The sequence below is a fragment of the Physeter macrocephalus genome, chromosome 11 (assembly GCF_002837175.3).
Source record: "Physeter macrocephalus isolate SW-GA chromosome 11, ASM283717v5, whole genome shotgun sequence".
Taxonomy (NCBI): Eukaryota; Metazoa; Chordata; class Mammalia; order Artiodactyla; family Physeteridae; genus Physeter; species Physeter macrocephalus.
In genome coordinates, this window is record NC_041224.1 from 50,637,217 (window position 1) to 50,653,534 (window position 16,318).

The 16,318-nt window shown below is 46.7% G+C and overlaps 2 protein-coding genes across 2 annotated transcripts in view; one reads left to right on the forward strand and one right to left on the reverse strand.

The window, feature by feature from the left end:
* Window positions 1-1,377: 1,377 nt before the first annotated feature.
* Window positions 1,378-6,232, reverse strand: LOC114487059 (translation initiation factor IF-2-like). Its single transcript, XM_028495087.1, has 2 exons — window positions 5,997-6,232; window positions 1,378-2,176 (listed from the first exon to the last, which is right to left on the reverse strand). Exons 1-2 carry the CDS (start codon window positions 6,230-6,232, stop codon window positions 1,378-1,380), a joined length of 1,035 nt encoding a protein of 344 aa, XP_028350888.1.
* The window catches only part of CGNL1 (cingulin like 1), a 142,387-nt gene continuing 127,975 nt past the window's right edge, over window positions 1,907-16,318 (forward strand). The window contains exon 1 of the mRNA XM_028495088.1: window positions 1,907-1,983. The gene's annotated coding sequence lies outside the window, so the exon portion shown is untranslated. The remainder of the gene's footprint in view (window positions 1,984-16,318) is intronic.

The window sequence follows — 16,318 nt, forward strand, 5'->3', positions numbered from 1 at the left end:
GTATCTATGAGCTTGTTCTTTTCTGTTTGTTTTTTTATTTTTGTAGATTCCACATATAAGAGAGATCATATGGTATTTGTCTTTCTCTGACTTGTTTCACCTAGCACAATACCCTCAAAGTACATCCATGTTGTCGCAAATGTCAGGATTTCCTTCCTTTTTTATGGCCGAATAATATTCCATTGTATGTTTATACTATATCTTCTTTAGCCATTCGTTCATCAAGGGACACTTAGGTTGCTTCCATAGTTTGGCTATTGTAAATAGTGCTGCAATGACATTGGGGGTGCATATATCTTTTCAAGTTAGAGTTTTCATTTTCTTTGGATAAATACCCAGAAGTGGAATTGCTGGATCATATGGTAGTTCTATTTTTAAATTAGGGGGAACCTCCACACTGTTTTCCATAGTGGCTGAAGCCAATTTACATTACCACATCCTCACCAACACTTATTATCTCTTGTCCTTTTGATAATAGCCATTCTGAACAGGTGTGACGTGATAGCTCATTGTGGTTTTGATTTGCATTTCCCTGATGATTGTTGAGCACCTTTTCTCATACCTGTTGACCATCTGTACGTTTTCTTTGGAAAAATGTCTATTCAGATCCTCTGCCCCCTTTAAAATCAGATTGTATTTTTGCTATTAAGTTGTATGAGTTTTTTATATATTTTGGATATTAATCCCTTATCAGATATGATTTGCCAATGTTTTCTTGCATTCACTATTACTTTTATTATTTATTTATTTTTGCGGTACGCGGGCCTCTCACTGTCGTGGCCTCTCCCGTTGCAGAGCACAGGCTCCGGACGCGCAGGCTCAGCGGCCATGGCCCACGGGCCCAGCCGCTCCATGGCACGTGGGATCTTCCCGGACCAGGGCACGAACCCGTATCCCCTGCATCGGCAGGCGGACTCTCAACCACTGTGCCACCAGGGAAGCCCCACTATTACTTTTAAAGTCTTTCTATATTGTTATTTTAAATTATTGAATTTTCAAGCGTCTATTTCATTCCATACGTCGACAAATATTTACTTATTAGCACAGGTTGTGTGATATTCCATGTCTGTTTTCTTAGGTAATCTTCACAACCTGGTGGGGTGGGTATCCTCCCATTTCACAGGTAAGAAAACGTTTTTTGCTCAAACTCCCACAGCTGGTCATTGGCATTCTGCAGTTTCCCCTGGAACGGGCCTCAACTAGATACCAGAAATCTGATTTCTAATCCCAGTCCTACTACCATCAGCTGTGTGACCTTAGGCATCTCACTTCCCTGCCTCCCTAACAGGGACGGACATTTATTATACTCCACCAGTATTTCTAGACTTCGTAGGTGCTCAATAAACACTTGCAGATTTGATTGTGGTAGGAGAAAAGTTATACCTTAAAGTTTCCGACCAGGTAGGGAGAAAAAGTCTGCCTGTAAGGGTAGGGAGAAAACTGGGCCAAGGGGCCGTGGGGAAGGGACAGAGGGAAGTCGGGGGTGCGAAACAGGCAAGGCTCCCAGGAGACGGGGAATTTGGAACTGCCTGGGCTCGGAGGTGAAGAGTCCCGGGGACGGCGGAGGGGAGGTGGGAGGACATTCCGATCTGGGGAAGGGTGAGGACAAAGCGTAGCTGGAGAGGCGTGTGAGGCCTGATGGGGTGGGATGGGGAAGAGGGGCGGGCGCGTCCCGGCCGAGCCGAGTAGGCGCGGTGTCGGGGTGCGGGGAGACTTGTCCCGAGCGCCGGGGCGGAGCGAGGACACGCGGGAGTGCAGGGAGGGCCCGCCGAGCTGCTGGAGCGGGCGGGACGAGCCGGCTCGGGCGGGGTGGGGGCGGGCGCCGGGCTCTCCAACCCCGGCGGCCCCGGCCCCTCCTCCCCGAGGGCGGGCGGGGCGGGGCCCGGGCTCGCTCTGCCTCTTGGTGGCGCCGCGCTCCCTGCACTCGGGCCGGGCTCTGCTGGCTGCGGCTGGAGCGGGACCCGGGAGGCGGCGGCGGCGGCGGTAAGTGAGCCGGGAGCGGGCGCGGGGACTCGGACCGGGAGGCTGAGGTGTCGTCGTGGGCGGCGGGATCCGGAGGGGTTCAGGCCCGCCGTCCGAGCCCTGCGCCGCGCCGCGCAGTGCAGTGCAGCGCCCGCCGCCAGGCGCGCGGGTCCCGGGGCTGGAAAGTGGCGCTCCTGGCTCCCGCTCGGGCGCCCTGGCGGGGAGACGTGCAGGACAGATGGTCGGGTTCCCGGGGGCCCGCGTCGGGGTCGGGGCCGGGGCGAGGGAGGGGCTCCGGGACCGCCGTGTAGTGAAGAGGGGCTGGCAGCCTTAGCACCCCTGCCTCGACCCTCGGGCTCGAGTGACAGCTGCGAGTGAGCCAGGGTTCCTCCCGGACCCAAGCGAGCACCTCGGTCCCTGCCGACCCTGTTTTACTTTATTTCTGGGCGTGCTGGTCTCGACCATCCCTTGAAAAGAAAGGGCGGGTGGGCGTCCCTCTCTCGCTGGCTTTCCCGGTCCAGGCAGGTCGTCCTGAAAGACCCCACCTCACGTACGGCACACATCCTAGCTTTCCAAGGGACTTTTCCAAGTTGCATCACTGTTTGGCCTCTACACAGGTGCTTGGCTGTCATGTTGGAGTTAGTTACAGAGGTTTTTTTTTTAAAAAAACTTTGTATATTTATTCTGTGTATCTGTGTATACCCCTTCACCCCAAGGGTGCGGTGCCTTTCCAACGCTGCTCACAACGCGCTGTTAAAAACACGTTGGGAATTTCTTTTAGGTATTGGTTCTCAAACTTGGCTGCACATCTAGAGAGTTTTAAAAACTTCTGATGCCTAGGTCCCACCTCTAGAGATCCTGATTTAGCTGGTCTGGGGCGCAGCCTGAGCAATGGAATTTAAAAGCCAGGTGATTCTAATGTGCTTTGGATTGTGCTTTTCGCTTTCCACACCCACTTTCTGAACTACTAGAGGAGATCATCTCAGCTACTATCGATTCTGCCTTGTGTAATCTACCTTTGCACCTGAAAAACCTGTGGGCTGGTGCTTTCCAACTTTAAACTGCAGATGGTGCCTTTTTCTGGAGTTCCCTCTGCTTTTACCGCTCTGTTCACAGAAAATATTGCTAGCGCACTTTCTGCCAAGGAAGTGACAGTGGAGGGATTAAACTCATGAAGTCCTTGCAAGGGTCAAGGTTATGCTACAGGGTTCTTATTCAGGGAAACTAAGTGATAGTTTGACTTGTCCTATTTGGAAAGGATTTCAGGTTAAAAGGAGGGAAAATAATTTAGGAATCCATCAGCTTTTGGAGATCCTCTGGCACAGATTATGATTCTGCATAAATGTGTGGGGAAAATTTTTAAGAATTGCAAGCTGACAAGATCCTTATTTTGTAGTTGATATGATGTTAATATGTGTGTTAAGCTTCATTGTGTAGATTGGGCTTGTTCCCATTGTGTGATTAAGCCCAGCAGATGTAATTAACACAGTGTATATTTCTTGTTGATAGCATAATATCTGAGTTAGGGAATTGGTGCCTATAGTAGCATGACACATCTGAGGTGAGATCTTTGCCACTTGTCTAATGATCTTAAAAATGATAGGGGGCTTCCCTGGTGGTGCAGTGGTTGAGAGTCCACCTGCCGATGCAGGGGACACGGGTTCGTGCCCCGGTCCGGGAAGATCCCACATGCCGCGGAGCGGCTGGGCCCGTGAGCCATGGCCGCTGAGCCTGCGCGTCCGGAGCCTGTGCTCTGCAACGGGAGAGGCCACAACAGTGAGAGGCCCGCGTACTGCAAAAAAAAAAGGGAAATAGGCATAAGGAAAAATCGAATATATGTATACATTGACTGAACTTGAGCATTTATTTTCTTATAGTGTGTTATTGTGACAGTTTCCTGGGATCTTGGTTAATTTACTGTGGTACCTAAGTACGATGTTTGTATTAGATTCCCACCTGTATGCTACGTGGCCACAAACCAGTGGATTTCATTTTTTTCTTAGGTGCTGGCCCTCTATAGGACATTTTTATTAGTAGTGGTGTGACATTCTTTTATGAGAATGCCCTCCAGAGTTGGAGGAAAGCTTGTGTTCTTTTCTAGCTCCTAACGTAAGTCAAAAGAACATTCATTTTGAAAAAATTCAAAACTGTAGAGTTTGGTCCCAGTTGGTTTCTCTCTCTTTCCCATCTTCCATGACCATGCGCTGCTCCTACCCATGTGCTCTGTTGCTGGAAGTGGGGCCGCGGTGGCAGTGGGCTTAACTGTCTTGGCTTGAGAATGGAGGTTATGTGGAGGGCATGGTTTCACAGGGTGGCCCCTGGCCAGAATCCTCAACCTTGGGGGAAAAAGACCATATGGAAAGTGTTTTCCTACTGTTCAGTTTTTTTGTTTTTTTTGGACCAGGCCAACAAAATGAAGCCATGTTATTGACTGGTTCGTTAACTTGCTAATCTTATCTCCATTTAGGGGGAAAATGTTGACTTGAGGATGCTGTCGAACTCCTAGTGCCTGAAAAGTTGCACCTGAACAGCAATGGTTAAACTGTGAATATAATGGTACATTCTGGAAAAAAAAAAGCAAGAAAAAGTATGTGTAAATATGGGCCTAACAGATTTATTTAAGCATTTCTTCCTTTTTAGTAGTAACTCTAATATTCTAAAGTGATTAGAAGAAAGTAAGTGAAGAAAGAGTTAGTGAGGGGCTTCTTTATTTAGAGAAAGGGTATGCAGCATTCAGAAGAGTGATCTTTGATTTGTGTTAAGAATAGACTGCCCTATTGGCTTTTTTTTTTTCCCCTTCACATAGGGACAGTTAATTTGCTTGTATTGATTGGGTTTGGGGGTGGTTTAAAGAATTCAATGGCCTCCTTAACTCCCTCTGTCCCCACCCCTGCCTGAAACCCATTTATCTAAGAGGTGCCATTGACCCTTTTAAAAAACACGACTGATTTTGTGCTTTTCCTTTCTTTTCCTCCTCTGATCCTGGCACTAAAGGGTAGTGAAATGGCTGAAAGGTTGGCATCAGAGAAGAAAAACAAAGTTCAAGGGGAATTGAGAATTGGGTAGTTTTCCATGAATGACCAAGTGCTTACTTTATTCTGTCACATGACATTGCTGTTATCAGGAAACAAGTTATACCATGAAAACCCTGAAAGTAGAAGAGAAGAAAGGGGGATTTGATGGAAGGAGCACCAGGGTTGACCGGCTTTCACGTAGGAGAAACTTATTGGAGTTTTCAGTCGAACGCCCCAGTCTGACCCCACTTTTCTTCCTTCTTCAGGCACTGTCCTCCGTCCCCCAAACCAATATCCCTGGGAGAGAGAGTGCTTCATCTTAAATTCATACCAAATTTTTGTTTTTGTTGTTTCTTTATTCAGTCATATAACAAATTCAGTTCTTATGAAGCCCCCACTCCTGGCAAAGCTCTGTTATCGTTCATCGATTTCGTGGTAAACAGGGTATGGAGCTTGAAATCTGGTGGAGATGTAAACTGGGGGTTACAGTAAGTTGGGAACTCTTAGACGCACGATGAGCATGAAGAACTGTCGGGGGAGCCGGGTACCACCTGGCTCACCTCCCCTGGGTGTACAGATACCTTGTCAATTCATTGGCCAAGCAGACACAAGAAAAGCTTTTCTTGGGTTTCAATTATTTTATTAAGTCCCTACGTCAAGTTTTAAATAATTGACTTCAGATACTTTTCTGATGGACGAGAGGGTTTTGTACGCCGATCCTGCCAAGGGAAAGTGAGTGAGGAAGGAGGAGTTCGGATTCTGGCAGATGCGATTTGCTTAAGGAGTACTTAGGCAAGCAGTGCAGGGATACCACCAGGGTCGGGAAGCTGGTGGAGAACGTGGCTGGATCCCTTTTTGCCATGATGGTAACTGGCAAACCAAGCTTAGTGAGTAGAGGCTACCCCTCCTGTGCAACTGAGCTGGGAGGAGGGTAACAGTAGCCATTGTACTTTGAGAGCAGGTGGGTCGGTTCTTGTCTGTGGCTCCAGCCAGCGTGTGGATGTTCGTTCTTGATCATACCGTTGTCCCTTTAGCTCAGGTTTCCTTGGACAGACAGGAAACTGGACTTCACACTGCTTTTCCTTGGGAAGGTGGTTTCCAAACAGCTGACCCACAGGACTAATAACCCCAGGGTTGTAAGAGTAGTTACATTTGTTGACTGTCCACCTTTCACGTGTCAGGTAGCGAATGGGGCACTTGTCCTCCGTTGCTTTAAAACCTGTACGTTCCTGAGGGGCAGGTGGCAGCGGCCTCATTTTACAGATGAGGAAACTGAGGCCCAAAGAGATCCTGGGCAGCTGAGGTGCTCCAGAGAAGTGGCAGAGCCGAGGTTCCAGAGCTCTCGGGTCTGCCTGAATTCAAAGCTGAGGCCTTCCCACTGCTCCTTGTGCCCCTAAAGCAGAACCGATTGGGAAATTATGTTTTCTGGGCCTTGTTTTTCTAACACCACAGTCCCCTTAGATCTGGATTGATTTACTGTTTTCCTCTACGGGACTCTGTGTAATGTTAGACTGAAGATCACTGCGGGCTTATCATCCCAAGGGAAATTTTATGAAATTCTATTTTTCTGGTTTTTTGAACGGAGAGGATAGATTAGGCTGTTTAGAAAGGCTCTGAATGGATCCCAAATCCTAGGTTAGAGAGACATTGTCTCCACATTTCTTCAAGTTCTGCAAACCTCTGAATTTCTGGAGATAATTGGTCCTTGGGTAACAGATTAAAAGCAAAGTTTAGTGTCGAATATTCTGGAACAAAACGAAGCCGAGCACGTTCAGTTCCTTTTTATGTGGTACTAGCAACAAAAACAAAACTTTGCTGCATTGTTATGTACCTCAAGCTCTAAAATTACAGGTCAGAAGGGTTTAGAGGTGTGCGGAGCTATAATTAGGAAAGGGTTAAGTTGAAAACAGGGTTACCGCGTGTGTGTCCATTACTACAATGGGCTCTAGCTCTATATTTCACCCTAAGAAGGATCAACTCGATGGAGGGTCATCATGGAGTTAGTGTTTGGGATTAGAGCACAGGGCATTTGTCATGAACATGGAATATTTCAGCCTCTTGTTTTATAGGGCGGGTTTATACCCTGCTGTCCAATCACAGGGCTTTCTGCTTGCCTTTGGCAGAGTACATTATGGCTCAGGCTGTTACATACTTTGTAGTTTTCTTAAGTCTATAAAGCCCCTTTATTATTAATAATCTTTCACCCTTGCTTATCTCTTTGCTAGAGGATTGAGGCAAGATGATCAAGATTTTCTAGTTTTGGCTTCAATAATTCTCCTGAGTTTTACTCTGACTCCCCCTGGCTTTCTAGCCCGTATTTTATTGCATTTGAAAAAGGCACTCTGTTTTCCTTTGCAAATTGGAGTCCATTCAGGGAAGAGGACCCCCTGCGGCTAAGACTCCTCCCAGGGATCCTGAGACGTTAGTGTTGTTGATCCCATTTTCCAGGTGAGGAACCTGGTTAGGTCTGGAGTTTTGTGATTCCAGTTCAGAGTTTGAGACGCTGTTAACAGCTGCCCTCTTTTGATTTTATTTTAGAGGAAAAAGAAATGGCCCAGTTTCCAAAGTCGTAAAGAGGTTCTAATATATCCTATGAACTAATCCATATCCTTGAGCTTTGTTGTAGCTGTATTACAGATAGCTTTCTGTAAAAAAAAAAAAAAAAAAGAATTTGCTTCTCCACCACTTTTGCCTATAAGATTTTTATCCTCCTTATTAAAAACAGTGACTTAGAATTGCACAGCAGCGGCTGAAAAGTGGATTAGTCTCTCTCCTTGCCCTAATCAAATATCAAAAACCTGGAAAGTTTACTGAGAGTGGTGATTACAGTGAAAGCTTTAAGAGTTGGAGAGGAACTGATAGAGAAAGAATGGAGGGAGAGATAAGAGAGAGTAGTTTGGAAAGAGACTGCTGGCTGGAGTTTACCAAATTTAAGATTTTTCCTACTTGTGAGTTTCAGGCTTGAGGCTTGAGCACCTTTGTTTCACATGTAGTCAGGCCAGCTCAGCCCTAACTATCTGTGCTGCCCTGAGCCACCCGAAAGCTGTTTTTTGGGGCAGGGTGGGGTGGAATGGGGTGTAAGGTTAGAGGGAGAGAGGAAGTAGGGAAGCGGGGGGTGGGGTGGGGGTGGGGAGGATTAGAGCCAATAGTTACCTGGTTCTTCAGGTATGGTCTGCTCAGGGCATGACCACCTCTTGCTAAGGGTCTGGATACCTGCCTTGAGTCCAGCTTCCTGGGCATGAGGCAGCTGGGTGGGGTGCAAAAGAGTCACCACACTTCCCAGGAGGCCTGCCCAAATCAGTGATTCTCATAATAATAGCAAATGCTTCTGGAGCATTTACCTCCAGCCCTGTCTGAGAGTGTTCAACATAGCAGCTCTATGGGATGGGTACTATCATAAATCCATTTTCCTGGTGAGGGAAAGAAGGCCTTGAGAAATTGGGTCACTTACCGAAGTTGTGCAGCTACCAAGTGGTTGGATCCAGGGATCAAACTTGTCTGGCCCTGAGCTGTGCTTCTCTGGACCTGGAACCCTGCTTAGTGCATAGGCTCTGCATTCATCCCCTCAATTCACCCACTCATTCATTTCTTCACAAATTGTTGACTGCTTGCATGTGCCTTTACCTCAACAATTAGAACACCATCAGTGCCATTTGCTAACATGTCGGAGGAACCCCTCTCCTCCCCAAACTTGTAAACCTGTAAAGAGGAGGGCTCTCTCAACTGATGTCGCACCCCCGTGTGTAGCAGAAAACAGATGCTCCATAAAGTTTTGTAGGAGGAAGGACAGAAGTTATTCAGCTTTTTGAAACGTGACGTCTTGTATTTCATCTGTGTCTCTCTAGCAGCCACAGTGATTACTAAACAGAAAGACAGATGAGCGCTAAGAAGGGTGAGACTGTGGGGGAATGTTTCACCAAAATAATAAGGGGGAATTCTTGATAAAGGCATGTTTTAAAAAATGTATTTCGGGCTCTCATGGTCAGTGATTGCTGTTTGTATTTGTGCTTAAAGCACTATTATTCAAAGGGCATGCCTACTCCCAGCTTGCAGATTATTTTGTGAGTCAAGGAGGCCCTTCAGCCTTCCTGGCATTGCTGGGACTGTTTTTGCCAGCAGAACGCATTTTCTTTGGACTTGAGGATCAAACCCCTGGAGGGTTCAAGCCCACCTCCATCTTCTCAGGGCAAGGCTCCATTTAACATTTCAGTACGTGAGCTGGTAGAAGGTAGATCCGCCTCTGGTCTTCTTGTTCCATCTTCCCACTGTGGGGTGAGAGCATTGGGGTCTCACCTGCTTGAATTGGAAACCAGTTTGCCCATCACAAAGAGTGTGGTGTTCTGGGCAGGTTCCTCATCCATTTCAGGGTTGTTTCCTCATCTGTAAAAGGGGCATGTAGCTCTTACCTCATAGAGCTGTTAGGGCCACATCTCTTTGACATAGTATAGTGGCTCTCAAATGGGGCCCCGCTGGGGGACATTTGGCAGTATCTGGAGACATCTTGGTTGTCACGAGCAGGGGTGGTGGTGGCTACGAGCATCTAGTGGATAGAGGCCAGGGGTGCTACTAAATACCCTACAATGCACAGGATGGCCCCCATAACAAAGAATTTTCCAGCCCAAAAGTCAGTACCGGGAGGCTGAGAGTCCTTGCAAGGTGGCACCTCTAACAGCGGTGGTGGTTTTTAACATCCCTTATCAAAGGGAGCTGTTGGCCAGTGGCAAAGAGCCCTGCTTTCTTAAGTGGGGTGGAGGGAATGGAATTTAACCTTTTATTGGTGCTTCTGGGTTACCCACAGGTGCCCCTGAAATGTGGGAAGAGCTGTTTTCCTCTCCATTAGCGTGTTCCTTAGCTTCATTTGTAATTGCGTGCACCTATTTACATATAAATAATACACATACATTTACATATAAATAACTTATATGAAAAAACATCCCCTAACATCTCAGAGTAATTAAACCTGGCTCTTCAGGAAGACAGCAGAGTGGGGCCCTGGAGTAGAAGCACGGTGCCTGCACCCACTGTGTGGCCTGACCTTGGGAGGCTGGCTTTTCTCCCCAGGAAAGGACGGGTAATCACATCACCCTCCTATCTTACCACATTGTTCCCGGGACTAAATACAGTAAATCCGAACACATGAAAATCGCTCTGTCCATGTGAAGTAGTTCTACACATGTGAAGGTTTAGTTTGATTCCTAAGGTGTGATTTTGAACGTGTTTTTCAGAGAACTCTGTGGTCACTCAAGAAATGCCACTGAAAAAGCATTAGGGCTCAACAGCCAAGGAATATCTGTGTTGCGGGCAAAGTGGGAAACTAGGTCCAGAAAACATTCCTTCAGCAGAGCATACGATTCGGAGGCAGAGTGGCCGTGCTCTGAGTTTGGGTGTAAGCTACCTGCTCTCCTCCCGCTGGCTTCATCGTTTGGCTTTTCCCCTATTTGCTGGGTGACCCTGGGCAAGCTCCTGGACCTCCCTGTGCTTTGGTTTCCTCACCTGTAAAGTGGGGCTAATGATAACACCACCACCCACCTGAGGACAGGTGAGGGGGGAAGTGACTTGGCCTTAAGTGCATAGGGCACATGGGAAGCTTAACTCAATAAATGAGTTATTAGTAAAATAATACTATTTATTATTTTGGCCTATAGCATGTATATTTATATTCATGTGAGGAAGGGATTGCTTCTGGGTTAAGAGCTGAAAAAGGATTTTTCCGGAGTTCCTGTTATCATTTTCTATTTTATGGTGGTAAAATACATACTGTGTAAAATTGCCCATTTTAGCCAGTTTAAAGTGTACAGGTCAGTGGCATTAAGTACATTCCCAGCATTGTGCAACCATCACCACTATCTAATTCCAGAGCTTTTTCATCACCCGAGAGGGAAACCCTGTAGCCAGCAAGCAGTCATTTCACATTCCTCCCTCCCCCCAGGCCCTGGCACCACCAGTCTACTTTCTGTCTCCGTGGAATTGCCTATCTGGGTATCTTATATAAATGGGATCTTACAACATGTGGCCTTTTGGTCTGGCTTCTTTCAGTAAGCATCATGTTTTCCAGGTCCATCCATGCGCTGTAGTGAGTATCAGCCCTTCATTCCTTTTACCTGGTGTCTTTGTAGAGTAACCCAAGCCTCAGTTTCATCAGGCCTATTCTCCCACATCGTGTCCTGTTTTCAAGCTTTAGAATGTCTTTCTTCATTTATTTGGGTTCTTTTTGTCCAGCCTTAGTTTTTCCACTTTTCCTGTCCGGTGATTCTAATGACCCTTGAAATGAATATTGGAGTGACATTGTCACACCAGGTTCTCTGTGCCGCCGGGGAGTAGGTCTTATTAGGTATTTTATTTCTGCTGAAGAATTAGCAGCAGGGGGACACACATGAGCCCAGAGTTGTGCTTCATTTCCCCAGGACAGCACGGCAGGTTTAAAAACAAGTGTCTGGAAAACACCCACCAGGCCATTTTATTCCTCCGTGTAAAAAGCTTTCCACATGAGAAGTGGCCCTCAATTAAGTCGTTTAATAAAAACCTCCCTCTGTTTTAAAGCTTTCTTGGGAAGTGTTTACATTTAACGCCACTGCGGGCTTCTAAATGAGCTGCTGTGGAGTCAGGGCTCCTTAACCTGTGACTTTAATAATATCCTTTGCTTTAGATTTCCAGGTGGAGGCCTGGGCCAGATTTGTAGCGTGTCATTGACCCAGACAATCTGGACTCTCTCCTCCCCACCCCGCTTAAGCCACCAATGATGGAAGATTCAGAGAAGCCTGAAGCCCCAGAGATGTAAAGCTAGCTCCTGGAGAGAGAGACCAGACTGAAAGGAGATGGTGTGTCACCTCCATCCTCCCAATTCTGAGCTCAGTAACAGGGTAGGGGCTTCAGTAAGAAGAGGCTGAAGCATTTAGGAGAGCAGCTCAGGGCTGTGAAATGCTGAGTCCTTTAGGCGGGGCCTGAGATTTCAGCCAGGCTTTGGAGCTTTCTTGAGTGACGGGCCATGGGCCCTTATAGCTGAGGAGGCTCTGCTTTTTGCTTTGATTCTGTAGAGGTGAGTAGGTCCTGCCAAGAGGAAGCAGGATGTTGGCAGCTTCAGGGGGCTTAGAGGTTCTTTTGTGGCAGATGCTAGGATTTATCCCAGAGGAGTGTCCAGGTAAAAGCTGTGTCCTGAAATAAAGGACGCTCTAGGATGGCCTTCCATTTGTGCTGCTTTCCTGGGGATCCTCATCAAGCTGGCCCAGGACAGGTGGGTGGAGAAGCCCAGGGACCCTGGCACAGGTTGGGATTTGCAGAGGCTGCAGGGCCTGGCGGTTACGAGCCTGGACTCTGGCCTTGGACTTCCAGGGTCTGAATCCTGCTTCTGGGGTTTTATGTGATGTGAGTGAATCTTAATAGAGTGCTTGGGACAGTGTCTGCATGGGGAGGTATATGCATGTATGGTCTTATACACTTCACTTCTGTGACTCCCCAGTTAAAATCGAGGAATGGTCCTTATTTTCAGAGCTAATTCACCTCCATGCCCAGCAGCCTTGTGCAATCCATGGGAGAAGGTGAGATCGCAGGACCCTTAAAAAACAGAACAAAACAAAACATGACGTTCAGATGGGGAAATCATGCTTGATGAACCCATTATGTTCTCTGAGGGAGAAAATAAATGTGGGAAGAAGGGCAAACCAGTGGATCTAATTTATTCAGATTTCCCAAAGACCTTTGAAAAGACTTCATGCCAAAGGTTATTAAATGTGTTGGGACTTCCCTGGCGGTCCCTGCTTCCAGTGCAGGGGGAGTGGGTTCGATCCCTGGTCGGGGAACTAAGACTCACGTGCCACATGGTGTGGCCAAAGAAAAAAACAAAAAAACCCAAAGGTTATTAAATGTGTGAATCTCCCACAACTCTGTGTGTGACAGTGAATGTAAGAAGGATTGTGGTCCTTGATAAAAGGAGAAGAGAGATGGTGAAATCACCACATTTGCAGGTGAAGTGGAATTCTTTTAAAAGTAAAATTGGAAGAAGACATTGGAGTTAAACTATAGAGAGGCGTTTTTTTAAAAAAAAATTTTGGATACTACATGGAGCTGTCAATTAGAATTTTAAATAATTCGTTCGTGGTCAGTGGTGCATCTGGGCAGCCAGAAGTTGGAGCTAGGAATTGTGTGTGCTGCTTCCTAGTACAGCTACCCATCATATGCCTGGAGTATCATAGGTGCTCAGTAAATGTATGTTGAGTGAATAAGTGAAGATTAATAGAACAAAGGGGTTCATTAAAAATAATTCAAGTAGTTTACAAAATAATTTCTAGTTTCTGTCTTTAAGAGTACATTTGTATGGACTTGAGGACACAGGGAGGGGGAAGGGTAAGCTGGGACGAAGTGAGAGAGTGGCATGGACATATATACACTACCAAGTGTAAAATAGATAGCCAGTGGGAAGCAGCCGCATAGCACAGGGAGATCAGCTCAGTGGGGATATATGTATATGTATAGCTGATTCACTTTGTTATAAAGCAGAAACTAACACACCATTGTAAAGCAATTATACTCCAATAAAGATGTTAAAAAAAAAAGTTCATTTGTAGAAGGCAGTAGGTTTCACCATTTATAAATATAAGAATCAGACCCTTAAATGCACAGATACTGAATTTCATTCCTTCTGTGATTTGACCCAGGGCAATAAATGAATCTATGAAGTGAATAGAAGCTTTGTCAGCACCGACCCCTCTCCCCCAGTAGAATTTAGGAAGCTTGGGGATTTGCTAGACTAAAAAGTTACGTGTAGGAATTATTACTTTTGTATTTTTCATTGCTTTCAGCTTCCTGTGGGGCTAGTGTGGTGCCTCATGGGTAGGAGTTCTCTGTATGTGTATGAATGACAAATGAATTAAGATCTCCTTAAAATAAGCACAAATATTTTATTATTGCATGTCTACTCTGTGCCAGGCAAACTTAACCATTATATTTGCTCTTACGGTGGTTGTGTTAGGTTTTGCTACATAGTGTTGCTGCTTAACACGACAGTCCCTGGTCTCAGTGCCTTACAACCACAAGCATTTATTTTCCTACGGAGTATGGTTTGGTTGACTTAGGCTGGTCCAGGCTAGATTCCAGGCTTCCATTTGGCTTTAGGGCTCTTCCACGTGTGCTTATTCGGGGGCCTATGGTGTGCTCATCTTGTGACAGATCGTGGTAGCCTAAGAGGGCAGATGGGGATGCATGATGCCTCTTAAGGCCTTGGCTCACAACCATTGGCCAACACAAATCACATGGCCAAACCCAACATCAGTGCAGTAGGGAAGTAGACTCAGGCCATTCTCGTCCACTGCAAAGTCACATGGGAAAGAAGGGACTGCAGAAAACAGTGTTTGAATCCACCACAGTGATCACGAATGAACGAGAGGGGTGAGAAAAGTAGGGGCCAAACCAGCCTTTTGGAAGCTTGCTCAAGCTAGGCCAGCTGGGTGAAGATTCATATATGTTTTGCCCAGGTACCAGCCTAAGCCTTGGTAATCCCTGTAAATTAGCGCTGACTCTCGACTGAATGTCACTTCACATTCATTCACTGTGACGCTGCTCCTGGGAGTTCAGCTTATCTGCGGGAGGAGCGGAGGTGGTGGGCTGGCTTTTCCTCTGGTCAGCAGTCCTGACCTGACAGGCTGCCCACTGTGGTGGCAGGAGCGAAGTGTCCAAGGAGGCCAGGGGATCTGCTTAGCCTTGGCCTGGCCCCCTCTCAGCATAGGTCCGTGGGGATCAGCCTAACTCCCATCTGTGTCTGTGACAGTTTATCACCAGGGCCTTTACACACCCTGTCCCCATCTTTATAAGGACCCTGAGCCCTCGTTTCCGGAGCCCTCCTTTTACATTCAAAGAAACAGGCTTCTGGAGGTTGGGTGACTTCTTTTCAGCCAACCAGCTCATAAGTAGCAGATCTGAACTAGGTCATTCAGTTTCTAGTCTAGGGCTGTCCTTCCACACCCTGGTGACTGTCCCAGCCCAGCAGAGAGTCGTGACTGGCTCTAAGGCATTAGAGAATATCCGGCCCAGGGTGACTGTGTCTTCTTTCCTGAAGGAGCCGGCTGAGACTTGTGGCCCAGTGCGATGCCTCAGACGGAGCAGAATGAAATACTGGCCGCCCTTGTGTCACCTTTTTTCAGTGTGTCCCTTTTGGGGAAGGGGCTGCTAGACTCTCCAAGGAAGAAAAGACTGGCCATGAAGCAAAAATACACTGAGAATAGGTGGGGATTAAACCCGGTGAAGCCATGGCTGTGAGGGGACAGACACTCTAGTACGTGCCCTGGGTGCGATTATAAATCCACTGGGCTTCTTTTTGGAGAACAGCTGGGCAGTGGAAATACTTTCACCAGCAAGTAAACAAAACTCGGTTAAAAGTAGTTTAAATAGTAGGGATCTTTATGATCTCATGTAAACAAGAAGGCCAAAGTAAGCACAGTTTTGGAGTTAATTAATGAAAGACTCAGATACGTTTCCTCTTTGCCAGCCTCACTGTTTGACCTTTGTCCTCAAGCTTTGCTCTTGGTGGTCCCAGTGTGGCTGAAGCTGTTTCAACCATCATATCCTCATACACAGTGATGTGTGATGTCCAGAGGCAGGAAAAGAGGAAAGCAGAGCAAACCTTTGCTAGGAGGCCCCTGCAGAAGTTCTCCTGTGCCCCATGGGCAAAACTGGGTCCGATACCCACATCTCATCCGATGACTGGCATGGAGACATGGGGCTCCCATAGCTTGCTTAGACCAGTCTTGGGGCCCAGCTTTCCCCAAAGCATGTGGGCGCTGGGAGGAGAGGGGACAAAACTGGAGCTTTGCTGGCCAGAGGGAAAGGGGCAGTTGCTGTGAGTGGGTAGCCACTGGTGTCGGCCGCAGCATTTTCTTCCTTCCTCCCTCTTCTTTTTTTTTTTTAGCATTATCTTTCATAACTTGAAAATGTTCATACTCTAACTCAGCCCTGCCACAGTTAGGAATTTATCTTATGGATACACCTGCAAAAGTGTGCCGGCAAACATACAAAGATGTTCATTGCAGCATTATAATAGCGTAACACTAGAAATAACCTAAACGCCTTTCAAGGGGGCTGGTTAAATGAACATATAAGCACATTATGGAACTGGGCAAATCTGAGTACTGGTAAAGAAAAATTCACAAATAGAATTTTTTTTAAAGCAAGGTGCAAATTAATATATAGTCTAAGATCCCATTTTTGTTTTAAAATCTCAATTCTTGGTTGCGAATGTACATCCTAAGAAGTCCTGAGAAACGTGCTTATTTCTGGGCTGTGGGATTGGCGGCATGGTTGGAAGGGAAATTTTCTTTTTCATTTCATGCCCTCCTTGACTGTTCAAATTTTAC

Coding starts and splice junctions, on each gene's coding strand:
- LOC114487059 (XM_028495087.1), bottom strand. CDS start 6,232: ATGAGGCCGCTGCCACCTGCCCCTCAGGAACGTACAGGTTTTAAAGCA. Junction 2,177..5,996: donor CCTGAGCTAAAGGGACAACG/GTATGATCAAGA, acceptor TCTCCCCGCCAG/GGCGCCCGAGCGGGAGCCAG.